Source organism: Atractosteus spatula, chromosome 16 (assembly GCF_055471065.1).
Source record: "Atractosteus spatula isolate fAtrSpa1 chromosome 16, fAtrSpa1.hap1, whole genome shotgun sequence".
Classification (NCBI taxonomy): domain Eukaryota; kingdom Metazoa; phylum Chordata; class Actinopteri; order Semionotiformes; family Lepisosteidae; genus Atractosteus; species Atractosteus spatula.
Genome location: NC_142721.1, coordinates 14,031,916 through 14,045,930, shown reverse-complemented (window position 1 = coordinate 14,045,930; position 14,015 = coordinate 14,031,916). Strand labels below are relative to the sequence as shown.

Genomic DNA, 14,015 nt, shown 5'->3' with positions numbered 1-14,015 from the left:
ATTTGCTTTGTGAAAAGGGTGATGAAGATGCCCAAGGCTTGCCACGCACATATACACACAATGCACACCCACACACGTATGTAATGTTGGCTCTGTGTTCTGCATCTTAAGCTCTTATCTGATGCTGGACTTCTGTACAGGCTGTAAATGAGGTGCACCCATTAGACCAGTGTTGCTTGGACTTGTCCTCACACATGCAGCTGGCCTAGTGGGGGATTAGTCACAGATTCCATGTGAATGATGGTGTTCATAACATGAACGTACTGTACTACTGCAGGATTTGTCCAAAAGAGTCAGTGCTTGAGGACTCTACCCTGTAGGTTTTATCGATCGTTTTCGTCCATATACTGTATAAAGCTCCTCGGGCGGAAAATGATCATCTCTGGTTTATTTAATCATTTCTTGGTGGAGTCTGATGTGAGCTGGGGGGGGGGGTCTCGTAGCTGGTTTGTGACTTTGTTGGCTGTTTTGTCCTTGAAAATCGGATTTCTGCTTCTCTGATGCTGTTAATTTGGATTTCCAGCTCTTAAATTCTCAAGAAAAAAAGGTCCATTTTAAAGCTGTTACTGTCAGAATGATGAATGTTAATAACAGGCCTTTTTTGTAGCATTAAAGAAATGAGAGCTGAGTTTCTGCAGGGAGTTGTCACAACTGTCTTCGCATTAGAAATGCATGTAATTTTAACTGAAGGCACATTTGAAGAAACACCCAAATTCCTCCCAGATTAGCTGATGAATCTGTCAAATTCTGAATTGCTGCCTTATGCAACGGTGGCACTCAAGTTGCTATAGCAGCATGCCATGTGTTAATAGTGGAATTCTAGTGCCAGATATGAATGAATTTTGGATGCTTTGAGGTGTTAGGTGCAGATTTTCTTAGGCCTAGACTCTTCCACAATGTTTCTTACCCTGCTGATGTGATTCCTGCTTGAGAAAACAAATTCTCTGTACCTCTTTAGTGATTTGCAAGACTTCTTTTCTGTTTTCTGACCGGACCCTTTAATATCTTGTGTGTGATTAGCCCCTGTCACAGGAGTCTTATCGAGGGCATGGTTTCTCGTCTCACGTGTTGGAACTCGTGCGCGGCCTGTGGGAAAGTGAGCAGAGGGTTGCAGATTGCACCCGAGACGGAATGGCCTCTCTGAAAGCACAGCACCTGCCTGGTGGCAGGGGGGGGGGGGACTGGAATCTTTGTTTGCCACTTTAGGGAGCTGCTGTTTCAGCCTTGGGCAGCGAGTATAGGCAGAGCCCCCTCAGGCTGCTCTCCCTCCTCCACCCTGTACAGCTGCTCCTGGCCAGACAAGGCTGCTATCTGTCAGCTGGCACTGGGGCGTGTGGGAGGCCTATATTTATCACAGCAGATGTCAGATGTCGGAGGCCTGATGGTATTATTTAATAGCCAGAGGGGGCAAAATTGAAGTGCTTTCCAGAACAACAGGGGCGTGACGTCATTTGGTCACTTGTCAAAGTCTTTTTAATGCTCGTTAACCTGTCTCTCTCTGCCTTCACCCAGTACTCGTAGTAGTCTGGAGCACGTCTTGTGGTTCAGTGGCTAAAGTCATGACCTGGGGTGATTGCAGAGGACGGCAGTTCTGCAAAGTGTTTAATTAGCCTTATATCTGTACTGTCTTTTGCTTTAGCCCATATTTGAAGATTTAATCGTCCTATGTCTTACACATTTCTCGCAATTTCAGGGAAAATTGTTTTTACGGAAAGAAAACGATTCTCATCTGTAGCAGCAGGTACTCCACTGCTGTGGCCTACACAAAGATAAAGTGACAGAACATTGTCCACACACACTTTCATTGTTGATGCTTCGCAAGACAAACCTGAAAATCCTGATCGTCGTCCATTGTCCCTTGGTTAAGGGGTTGTCAACCTTGTTGAACCACTCACACCCAATAGTAACTGCATTTTTAAGCAACTACAAACAGTCCTGTTAGAAACACTCTGACATATCTCAGAACTGCGAGCTAATATATTCTGGGTAGATTTGCTCAATTAAAGCACATTAAAGAAGCAAGACTACCCGATGCCTAAGAATGTTGACGACGATTACTTAAGGGAGGTCAGATTGCACAAGGCCAGGGCACTGGGGTTAATCTGTCCAACATAAGAACATCAGAAAGGCTAGAGACAACAGGAGGTTTTTTGGCCCATCTAGATGGTAGAATATAGATCCCAGGGTTTCATCCAGCTGTTTCTTGAAGCACCTCTGGGTACTGACTTCAACCACATAGCTGGGCACCTTGTTCCACACTCCTACTACCCTTAGTGCAAAGGAGCGCCTCCGGTCCTCGGTTTGAAATGCCGTGGTGTCTTGGTCTCGCGCAGGGACACGATGTGGCGCGTGTTCACCGGCGCCCTCTCCGTGGAGGAGAAGAGCAGCGCCCTGCTGCAGGACCTGCGGGAGATCGAGTCCTGGGTATACCGCCTGCTGCGCTCGCCCGTGCCCGCGGCCGGGCAGAAGCGGGTGGACGTGGAGGTGCTGCCCCACGAGATGCAGCCCGCCCTGACCTTCGCCCTCCCCGACCCCTCCCGCCTCTCGCTGGTGGACTTTCCCCTGCACCTGCCCCTGGAGCTGCTGGGGGTGGACGCGTGTCTGCAGGTGCTCACCTGCATCCTGCTGGAGCACAAGGTGAGAACGAGGGGCTTCTGGGGCAGAAGAGGCCCTGCAGCTCCTCTGCAGTGGGTCCTGACGTCTCACCCAGCTGCGTCACCCTTTTGTCTGGGCAATTTGATTTTGGTATTTGTGTCGTATTTAGTGTTATTAGATTGATGTGCCCTGTAGTGTTTTGATTGTCACGCATAGTAGAAATGTTTAATTGTGTCTGATCCTAAACTACATAAGTCATTGACTGTGTTCAGGATCTCTTGCTCTGTGTGGGGTGGGATATAGCATAGTGGTCTGAACATATATAGGAGCTCCCTTGCATTTACAGGCTGAACCCTCTGCCTCAAATCTGAGGTCGTTGCGCAAAAATCGTTCTTTACGTGCGTGCAATAAATACAGGGTCGATGCAGCAAACCCGATTTTGAAGCACTAAATAGATTCATCTGAACGCCTGGATTTGGATCTTTACTCCGTACGGATCCTGGTGGGTCTGCCCTTGGCTGCGGTCTGCTTTGTTAAGCGCGGCCAGTGGCACGAGACACCTTAAGCAGAATTCCTGCGTGAGCATTCCTCGAATTTCAGCGCCGGCACAAAGCAGCTGGACAGACTGGACTCGTAGCCTTACTCGCGGCAGGACATGTCCGTATTTAAAACTTGGAAGGCAGCGTCGGAACGTGCAGGATTTAGTCTGAGCTAAGCCGACCTGGGTGTGGCCATCTTATTCCCGGCTGATCCGCAGGGTTCCCCTTGGTCTCTCCCCGGCAGGTGGTCCTGCAGTCCCGGGACTACAACGCCCTGTCCATGAGCGTCATGGCGTTCGTGGCCATGATCTACCCCCTGGAGTACATGTTCCCCGTCATCCCTCTGCTGCCCACCTGCATGGCTTCTGCGGAGCAGGTAGGTCAAAGGTCGCGACCCAGGAAGTGATGGCAGGAGCTGCGTGAGTGGAGAGGGCCTGAAGGATGACTCCCCTGGAGCTGGGTTCAGACAGGCCAGCCCAGCTAGGGGGAGAAAGGGGTGTCCAAGTCACGTGTTAATCATGTACTTGTGATGCGCCAATGAAGCAGAATCCGTCGCGTCTGTCTCCGAGTTTTGCGCTGCTCTTTCCCGGGAGGCCTTGTAAAGCACACTGCCTGGGCCCGCCTCTCTCCCCTGGCTGCCGCCGAGGAGACGGCGCTGACGTTTGAAACTCTGCGCTGTTAATTCATCTCCTCTGCCCTGATTGGCTAAATTGGATTTGATGGGCTTTGTGGTGCTCTTCCCTTGCCAGAGCAGCTTGACCTCCCCCGGCTAATTCGATTGTCTTCGGAACGAGAAGCCCCTTGCACTCAAAGGCCCCGCTGCTAGCTGTAGCGTCGACACTCCGCTCGAGTCTATAAATAACCCGTCTTCCTCTCCTGCCTCCCCCAGCTCCTCTTAGCTCCCACGCCGTACATCATCGGCGTCCCGGCCAGCTTCTTCCTCTATAAATCCGATTTCAAGATGCCGGATGACGTGTGGCTGGTGGATCTGGATTGTAACAAGGTCAGTCCCATCCAGGATCGCGCTGGGTTCATCGCCGGGTTTTGCATGTGGCCGCTGCTTTGGTGGTTTTAATTCCCTAGCAGCCGGTCCGAGGCGGACTTGCCCCTCCAGGATTTCGGACCTGCCTGCTCTTTATCCCGTTTTCATTGCAAGTCTCAGAACTGGAGTCAGAGGTGGATGGCACTGAGATAAGAGCCGAGTGTGGGCAAGAGAATTTCACATTTGTAAACCTGTAGTCTCTCTTATGTAAGGGGTAAAAGGGGAGCAGCAGTAATGTTGACTTTATTTTCACTTTTTACTTACTTTTTAGTCTTGACTAAAAAGATTGTGGTGATGATAGATGGCTAAAATCCCATCGGAATGATGGCGCCCATTTTTATCTTGTGATGAATCTTCATGAGGGCGGTGAACTGACAGCAGCCTGAGCTGTTAGCCACAGTGCTTAGCCTTGCCCACTGGGGTGACTTGAACCTCCGCACTCCCAGACTCCTTCCTGAGGTTTCCGACACGTCTCCTGTTCCCCTCCCCCCCCCAGGTGATCATACCCAAGAATGCCGACTTCCTGCCGGTGCTCCCAGAGCCCGAGTCCGCGGAGCTGAAGAAACACCTGAAGCAGGTAACGGTGCGTCGGGCCACAGCGACACAACAGGAGCTAGAACGATCGGACTTTCCGAAGGCCCTTTAATGACAGGCAAATCTAGCAGTGTGTCCTGGGTTTTCTCATTTAATCTGCTCTTAAAGCTTACTCAAGGTGACTGCAAGGGTTAGGCATCGATGGGTATTCTTTCAAGATTGTCTGCTTGCTAAATGTGCCCGTTTTTTGTTTGGTTTTAAATTGTTGCCAATAAAGCAGTGCAGATTGGCTTTTGAGCACATAATGCTGTTAAGTACCATCTCAATTGTTGAGTCTGGTTTCTCCGAAACAAAACGACGAGTTGCAGTCGGCTTTGTTGTCGACCAGATAAATGAAAATGTCTAAAGCCAGTGGGCTGATTAGCAATGATTGCTTTGGGGGCATTGATGGAAAAAGATTAGTTTTGTGAAACCAGACAATTATCTTGTCTTAGTCAGACAGTCCTGCTTTAATGTTTACCCTTACAAAGAGGAACCCGGTGAGTGATTTGTAGAAATGATTGCAGTGCTTTGATTAATATGATGATCTCACTTCCCAGTTTTTTTTTCTTTTTTCTGTTTATGCGTGCTTGTCCTAGCTTCTCAAGGTAATTCAGTTACTGAGAGCGATTCCGCCTCCACTCTCAGTAACCCTCTCAGCCCTTCCAGATTCAGTCCATGGCTTCTCTTCGGATAAAACTGTGCCTTCCTTACACCAAACCGGGGCCTGATTCATAAAACAGAGAGACCTTTAAACCTGAATTATAAAAATAGTTTATAATTCAGTTCCAGTTCCTCCTACAATTAAGAGTAGCATCCTTAAATTTTTAAATCTCATGTAAAGGTATTATTATTTCAACATGAATAAGAAACCAGTTGTTTGAAATTAACCACAATGGATGCTCACTTTTGAGAAGTCGTGATTTAAGCATTGTGAAACCGTTTCACATGCCACAGTGAAAGGTGTTTTATGCACCTGGTTTTTAATGTTTCCTTTTCTGCTGAGCAATACACATCTAATTTAAAAATACATTTAGCCACTGCTTTCACAAAACCAGGCTCCTCCAAGTCAGTTTTCAGCGTCATGTTCTGTTTTGTTATTCAATCTCTACAGAAGAACCTAAGTCAGTGTTTTAATCCTTTATTTCACAGATATTGCCCTTAAGAAGTTCGATTGTTTGCAAAAACAAAAAAAGTGACAGAACTCAAATGCAAATTGAGAAATTGAGACCTCACAGAGTTTGTGAAAGCAGGACATGTTTTATGGATCTCTTCTAAAAACTCATGGTTTAAAGAGCCATGATTTCTGTGGGTCAGGCCCCATGCAGTGGGCTCCAGTATGTTTCACCTAGTGCTCTCCACAGTAGTCCTGTCTCTAGCATAGATGCATCTGCAGAACTCTCTGGAATCGGGGGACTCGCCATCGCCAGCCTGATCCAAAAAGACAGACCGTACCCAGAATGAGGTTGTGCAGGGCCCTCCAGTTAAAAGTCTATTTGCCTCGTGAAATATTAGATTCAAATATGCACTACAGTTTGAAAGTGAAATCAGTTGCATTGAAAAACGGTTTTGTACTTTCACAGTAGTTATCCGACCACAGTGTCAGTCTGGCCTTGACATACACTAAAATGAAGCAAGGAGAGGCATTCTGCCTGAATAATTTTAAAGGGCTTGGATTAAAATAGGTGCTTTGTGAGAGACCGTCATTCTTTCTGTAGCAGTTCGGTGGCTCTTTATTGAGCAGCTCCTGAGAAATACTCAGGTGGTGCAAAGAACATGGAGGTCTGTAACATCTGCTGTGTTAGAAACACGGTCTGTCCCACCTCTCTCCCTCTTCATCACAGAGCAGCACCTGCAATCTCCGTTTGTGAAAAGGTGCAGAGACAAAGTACCATTTTATTTTCCTTCTTAGACTCATTCTGACTCCACTTGGCTAGATCATTTGAACATTAGAAGTCATTGAATTTAACTTCCCTCCTTCTTTTGGTGTTTTTCGAGATGTTTTCATGCCACACTCCCCCAGGTTGGGCTGTGCTGTTTTTTTTTTAATTCCCTGTTTTTTTGGGAGACAAGAGTTTGGAAATAATGTGTGAAACTTGAAAGACTTTCTGGGTCTGTTTGCGTTGTCCCAGATTGAACAAATACGGTTTGTGCTGCGGAAAAGGTTCTTTATCAGAATGTTTAGTTTCAGTTTTCTGTCTCGAGCTCATTTTAAAATAACTTTTTAACCCCCTACCACTACTTTCATTTAAGCTTTATGCTGAAGAAATGCTTCAAATACACTGGCATTTCCAGCTGTCTTTTTATCAGAAAATGATCACCTTTTAATGGGTCAGCCTGAAATAAGGCTCTGAAAACTGAGGAGAGGCTGCTTTCAGGAGCTGACCTGTGAGTGATTCTGGATGTAACAGCCAGTTCGCACTGAACTGCCCTTTTTTTCTGCACTTCTAAGCCGTCCTGATTTTATTTTTCCCCACCGTTTCGTAACTGGGCTTCTCATCACCTTCATGTAGGTTGCTGAAATTCAGGTCAGCATGTTCAGATCGCTGAAAACTGGATCGTGAAAAGATCAATGTACAGTGTTAGACTTTTTTTAGCTTTTTGATCTGAATTCTTCACAGGCTACAGCACTTTCAGGTAACTTTGCTGTAAGTAACAAAAGTGATGTAAACACTTTTTTGCTTTTTTAAATGAAATATTTAGCTTTGTTACCAGTTGCTCAATGTCTAATAATATTAGCATTACTGTAATAGGTGAAATTACGTTTCGTTCAAGAAATGCTAAATGCATAAACCTAAAACCTTACCTCTGCTTGAGCTCCCCTTTTGTAGATTACAATTTTAATAACTACCTGAACGTCCAGTGAATTACTCAGTTCCGCTGACGGGGCTCCAGGGGTTTTTCACAAAGCAATCAGTGTGCTGTCCACTAAATCATCTCTGGAGAGGGTTACCGCCAGACAAGGTAACCATTGCAGTATTCATTTTACACTGCCCCCTGCTGGACACTGTGTGGATAACAGCTGTCCGTATTGCCATGACCTTTCTGTCAGAGCAAGACGACTGAGGCCCGGGTTCAGTCAAGTTGACCTCCGCCCTCTCGCCAGCTGCCAATTACAAAATCAGTGATTAAGAGCACTTACCTGTTTTGCTTCCACCTAGGGGGTGAACTGACGTTGGTTATTGAATTTATGACTGGTGGGGGGGGGTTAAAGAGGTTGAAAATGTGATGCAGTCCTGACCTGAGCCTTTCTTGTAACCCTGCAAACCTGTCTGTGTTGCTGTCTTTTTTCTGTGTCCCCTTTGTTGTTGTTGTTGTTGTTGTCTTCTTGCTGTCTAAGAGAGCCTCTTCCCCTCTTCCGCCACATCTGTGTCTGTGTCCATGCGTGCCTCTGCTGTCCGCTCTGTGATTGGCCGTGGCTGTCATGTGACCTCCCATCTGTTGCCCTTCAGTGTCTGGTTAGCTTGACTGCGATCACTCAGAGGCAGCTCTTCGCTTCTGACAAGGTTCCTACCTCTCTTCTGCTCAATTTGCCAGGCTTGCATGCATATGTTCCGAGCGTAGGAGCCCTAGTGTTGTGTTTGTGTGTCTCTATACGCTTCTATTGGGTGTTCATGCAACTGAGACTGAAGAAAGCTGGAGATGAGCTGCAAAAGATGGCGCTCCTATCTGACATGCATGTGCACAATAGCCCTGTACTGAGCGTTTTTGCTCTTTCAAAGGGTAAATAAATGCTGGACTTTCCTGCCGCCACAGTACGTCTTTAAATGGCAAACCTGCATGACGAGAAGTTTAAGCAATTTTGCACTGCAAGGGAATATCCTTGGAATGATGAATTCCACGTTATTTCAAACACAAGGAAATTCAGCAGAGGTTGATCAATTATGTATTTTGGCGAACTGGGGCGGCACAGTGGCGCACTGGTTAGCATTGCTGCCTCGCAGCGCTGGGGCCCTGGGTTCAGCTCTGGACCTGGGGTGCCGTCTGCCTGGTGTTCGCATGGGAAAACCTAAAACCAAAAACCTACTGGTAGGTCAATTGGCTTCTGGGAGAATTGTGTGTCTGTGGGTGTTTGCCCCATGATGGACGGGCGTCTCGCCCAAGGTGTATCCTGCCTTGTGCCTGTTGCTTGCTGGGATTGGCTCCAGGTCCCCCTTCACCCTGAATGGCAAGAATAGGTAATAAAATGGATGGATGGGTATGAATGAGGGGTTTGAAGGGTATGTTTGGTTAAATTCTGTATGCTCCAGTGTCTTGCCTTCATACAACTAGATTCTGCCCTCACTGCGTTTAAGAGCAGGTTGGTGCTAAAAGAGCTCTGCGTTACAGGCTTCATCCTCTCTGTTTGACCCCGGTGGTGCGTCTCTTTCTTCAGCAGTCTCATACAATTGCTGACATCCTTACTGTTGGCTGAAACGATAGTCTGCGTCAGTATAACTACTCCTCTCCTTCTCGTACAACGTTTAGGACGTCAGTACAGAATGTTTCTGTAGTTGAGTCAGTTTTTGTCCGACCTGTATCAGCTTAAGTAAAAAAAAAACGCAGTCCGTTTATTTGTTTGTGAACCCACCTTTGTTACCCCTGGGAGCCCCCCTGTTACTTTGTCGTTTCCCCCCGCCGGTTTCAGGCAGCACTTTCGCTTGTGGTGCGAGTGGCCCGCGCGGCGCTCACAAGCCGCTGCCCTGCACCTGCAAACCAGAGTCTGGGTTTGCGGCGGCAGAGGGCTGCAGATTTTGACCCGGGAAACGGGGAAGCCATCGGCAACGATGCGTCTCTGTGCGTACCTGCGGGGAAAGTGCTGCCGCCCGGTCTTTCCGGTGCATTAATGCCGCACCTTCGTGTGCGTCCCTCAACATACCCCCTCCACCCCCCCAGTGTTTCACGGCTCCTCGCTCTCCTCAGGCCCTGGCCAGCATGAGCCTGAACACCCAGCCCATCCTCAACCTGGAGAAGTTTCACGAGGGCCAGGAGATGCCCCTGCTGGCGGGGAGGGGCCGGGACGACCACACCTCCACCCCTTCCACGGAGTTCAACCCCCTCATCTACGGCAACGACGTGGACTCTGTGGACGTGGCCACGAGGCAAGACCCCCCACGCTCCTGGGGAGGGGGGGGGAGACCGGGACCGTTTTCCGCAGAGTCTGCCTTCCCTCCATCCTGGGAACGTCTCCATCTGCGTTACATCTGCCAGCCCCTCGAGAGAGTTTCTGCTTTGTCTTGCATCTTCATTTCCGTGGGGAGATTTGTATTTGTGATGATAAATGTGCCAGGTTCAGAGCTGGTGAGAGTAAAAGAATGGGCGTTGATGAGTGCATTTCAAACCCCAGTAAAAGTAAGATGTCCACGGCGTTTCTGCCCCCGGGAAAACGTTTTCGATTGGTATTATTTTGCGGTCTTATAGTTGAGCTTTGCTTGTAATTCGTTGGCTGGAAAAATGCGGGACAGCTACAGTAAATGTATCATTACTGTGCATCTCTCTTGTGCCCTGGAAAAAGGCATCTACAAAGAAATACTCAGTTGTCCTGTGCAAATGCTGACAGATGACATTGGAAAGGCGAATGTTGTCCCAGGGTAACCTCGCACTTTACAGCAGTTTTTTGAATATTAACATGAGGAATATAATAATCTATTCCTTTCCTGGAGACTCTGTTTATTTAGTATTGCAGCTTTCATTAAAGGTGAACTGCAGTCCCATTTTCTCAACCTGGTTATTAAATCTCCTTAACAAGATAAATTAATTGATGGCACTGCCAAATTTTGCGATGCTTGTTTGCAGTGTAATAGGGCCTCTTCACCGCACCGGACGTTTGTCTGCGCTGCAGAACAAGGCAAGAAGTAATGGCAGTATGATGCTGCACATACCTGGAAATTCAGTCTATTTTGTCATGTAAATTGAAGGTCTTACATGTTACTATGGTTTGAAATGCTTTAATCAGTTCTGATTCTTTCTAACCCCGAAATGTAAAAATAGCTTTGCAGAAAATAGCAGAACACCCTAAACCTGTCGTGTGTCCTTTTTATTTCATAGGCTTAACAACCCACAGCCTGGCGATTAGTTTCCGTGTGTTTTGTTGAAATGGGTTGGGAGGTTTGTGGTGCGAGGAGGCAGACGTTTAACGAAAGTTTAATGTGGAAGTAATGTAGAGTTCATGAGGTTTTCACGAGAGAGTAGAATTGCTTGATTTGATAGTGCCTGGTCGGGTTAAATATACCTCTGTCACCGTTGCTCGGCATCTTGTTCAAAATTAGATAAACTCTTGCAGGCTCCTTGCTTGCGGTAATTAGGCTTGTACTGAGCTACGCAGTGCTCTTTTATTTGATTAGGCTTCCAAACAACTGCTTGCGCGCTGGCGTTTCCAGCGTCAGAAGAGCAAACCATGGGCGGCTCGATCAGTCAAGTAGGAAGGAAACCGTCACGGCGCTCATTGCACCTGTCGTGTTTGTCATCCGAGACGAAACGCAATCGCCAGTTTTCCTTCCTCCCTCAAGAGGAGGAGGAAGTAGCATCTGTTCTGTGCTCTCAATCTTGTTATTGTAAATTAGTTGGGAATACACAAGGATGGGTCGTCCGAATGCCCACAGAGCTCTCTTGCTGACCCCCCCCTAACCTCCCCCCCCTTCTCTTTTGTTTCCCACAGGGTTGCCATGGTGAGGTTTTTCAACTCCCCCAACGTGCTGCAGGGCTTTCAGATGCACACGCGCACCCTGCGCCTCTTCCCCCGGCCCGTCGTTGCCTTCCAGGCCAACTCCTTCCTGGCATCCCGGCCCAAGCAGTCCGGCTTCGCCGAGAAGCTGGCCCGCACCCAGGCGGTGGAGTATTTCGGGGAGTGGTCTCTGAATCCCACCAACCTGGCCTTCCAGCGGATCCACAACAGTAAGAGCGGGAAACCGGCGGTGCATCTGAAAAACTCTTCCCCCCCGGTCCCATGAACGCGTGCAGAAAAGTACCCACCTGGGGGGAGGGGGTGGGGGAACTGCAATGAACCGCTGATTTGTTTTCTTTTCAGGGTGTTCTTTTTTTGATTCTTAGCAGACCAAATTCCCCAGTTCAGAGAAACAACATCTTTAGAATTACACAGGTTTATGATGGTGGCGGGGGGGAAGCCGTCTTCGTCCTTCATGCCGTTTTTAGCTTTTTAACTAAGGACGCGGGGCTCAGGCACGAAGTGGTGGCTGGTAAATGACACCGAGGCCTGTTTTGTACTTGCGCACGGGCTCGCGGCGGTCGTCTCTCACGCTGCGGTGTCCGCTCTCTCCCGCGCAGACGTGTACGACCCCTCTCTGATCGGGGACAAGCCCAAGTGGTACGCCCACCAGCTGCAGCCCATATACTACCGCGTCTACGACAGCAACTCCCAGCTGGCCGAGGCCATGACCGGGCCCCCGGAGCGGGAGGACGACGACGACGACGACGACGACTCGGACCCCACCGACGACAGGTGAGCCTTCCCATCATCCTTCGCGCCCAGGGGTGGGGCTCTGTGTCCTTCCCGAGGGCTGTAGGCCAGAAGGCCTTCCTATGGCTCTTCCCAAACCTTTTCCAGTTCGCAGCGCACTTCTTGACACCCCAAACTCCTTAAGGCACAAGAGGAGCTGCAGCGCTATTTTTAGATTTCAGGGTTAGAGAGCAGTGGCATGGATGAGTGCATTTCAAACCACAATGAGAGTAAAACTTACATAACAACTTGTAAAAACCTCCAATTTACATCACAAAATAGACTATGTTTCCAGGTGTGCACAGCATTCAGAACAAGGCAACAAAACTTCTGGCGACATGTTGCAGTCCTATTACTTTGTAAACAAGCAGGCTTGTGAACACATCTCTTTTAATCCAATAGAAATATTGCTCTCGACTTTTGCTAACAAGTACTATTTGTTAACTCTGCATGGGGATCACGTTGTAACATTTCTGAGGTGAAATGTCTGCGGCACAACCTGTATTCACTCATACATCACAGTACAACAGTCGTCACAGTGACTAGTGAGCAGGAAGGGCTGCCTCACGTCACAATTCTCGTGAACTCTCGCTCTCGCCCATGGTGAGACAAAGGGTTTGCGACAACATGGCGACTGTACAGTACTTTCGCAGAGTTCACGACTTTTAGATTTGTAAAATGTTGCGATACTGTGGGAAGGAGGAATATTGGACATGGCGTTTTGGACAAGAAGTTCAATGTGAGACGGGAGCTTGTTTCAATAATCAGAAGTTCAACCTGGAAACAGCTGTTCCCACAAAGCTCCCTGATGCACACTGGGCCTTTCCACTCAGTTTGGGAAGAACTGGCTGCCTCTGACATGGCAACATCCTTCTACAGCGCACTTATCATACCAGTCTGACTGCTGCTTAGGGGTCCCAGGGTCGGAAATGCTGAGGTGGAGAGGAGGGGGGAACCTCTTTTGGAAGGAAGTGGGGAGGAAAGGAGAGTCATTTTGTCACACTGTGCATTTTCATTTTTTTGTTCTGTGTTCAAAAAATGTAAAATAACAAGTGTTTCCTAACGCAGCAGTGTACTCCTGCCTCATCCCCTTTCCCAGCCTCGGCTCTTGTTCATCACCTGAGCTCACCCACTCGTGTTCATCTGGCAGCGCGCGAGTGAAGCGTGTCAACTGATAAATAACAGGCCGGCCAAGTGCCAGCCGTGACTCGGCCTCCAGATGGACGTTGGAGCAGACAGCTGGTCCCCCCCCCCCCCCCCCCCCCCCGTGCGTTGTGCGTGCCGCGGTCTGACCGCGAGTCTCTGCTTTGCTGTGTCGTTTCAGCGGCAGCGACAGCGTGGACTACGACGACTCCAGCTCCTCCTACTCCTCGCTGGGGGACTTCGTCAGCGAGATGATGAAGTGCGACATCAAGGGGGACACTCCCAGTGAGTTACTGCTCTGTGGAGGTCATGCAGTATTGTGATGTGCATCAGTGCAGGGGTGTTGGTGAAGACCGTGTGGCTCATAGGGCTCTGGTCACTGTGTGAGCTAAGGGAGTAAGACTGTTAGCTGCCCCTCCTCGAGTGCTGGTATCTGTGTGTAGCTGGATTGAGAGGAGCGAACAGGGTGAATTGTCTTGAGGATGTGTAGCTCTGTCTGCATCAAGACATGAGTCCCTAACCTAGCAACGCGTCCAGCTCCCAGCACCCCTGACTTATTCCGTACTGTTCACCAGCAGCGCGATTGTTCTGTGCACGAATCCTGACGGGGCGTGTGGGCTTGTGCAGCACGAGAGGCCTGAGAGTGTGCGCAGGATTGGCCAGCGTGTGTGGGGTTGTCCTGTGTTTG

General features: G+C 48.7%; 1 protein-coding gene across 14 annotated transcripts in view; it reads left to right on the top strand.

Moving 5' to 3' along the window:
• Positions 1–14,015, top strand: part of madd (MAP-kinase activating death domain) — an 83,249-nt gene that overhangs the window by 31,986 nt on the left and 37,248 nt on the right. For all 14 annotated transcript variants that reach the window (XM_088934585.1, XM_088934584.1, XM_088934583.1 and 11 more), the window contains exons 4-11: positions 2,334–2,637; positions 3,379–3,510; positions 4,024–4,137; positions 4,673–4,753; positions 9,652–9,830; positions 11,387–11,622; positions 12,013–12,187; positions 13,509–13,612. In XM_088934585.1, the coding sequence (XP_088790711.1) occupies positions 2,334–2,637; positions 3,379–3,510; positions 4,024–4,137; positions 4,673–4,753; positions 9,652–9,830; positions 11,387–11,622; positions 12,013–12,187; positions 13,509–13,612 (1,325 nt within the window). The remainder of the gene's footprint in view (positions 1–2,333; positions 2,638–3,378; positions 3,511–4,023; positions 4,138–4,672; positions 4,754–9,651; positions 9,831–11,386; positions 11,623–12,012; positions 12,188–13,508; positions 13,613–14,015) is intronic.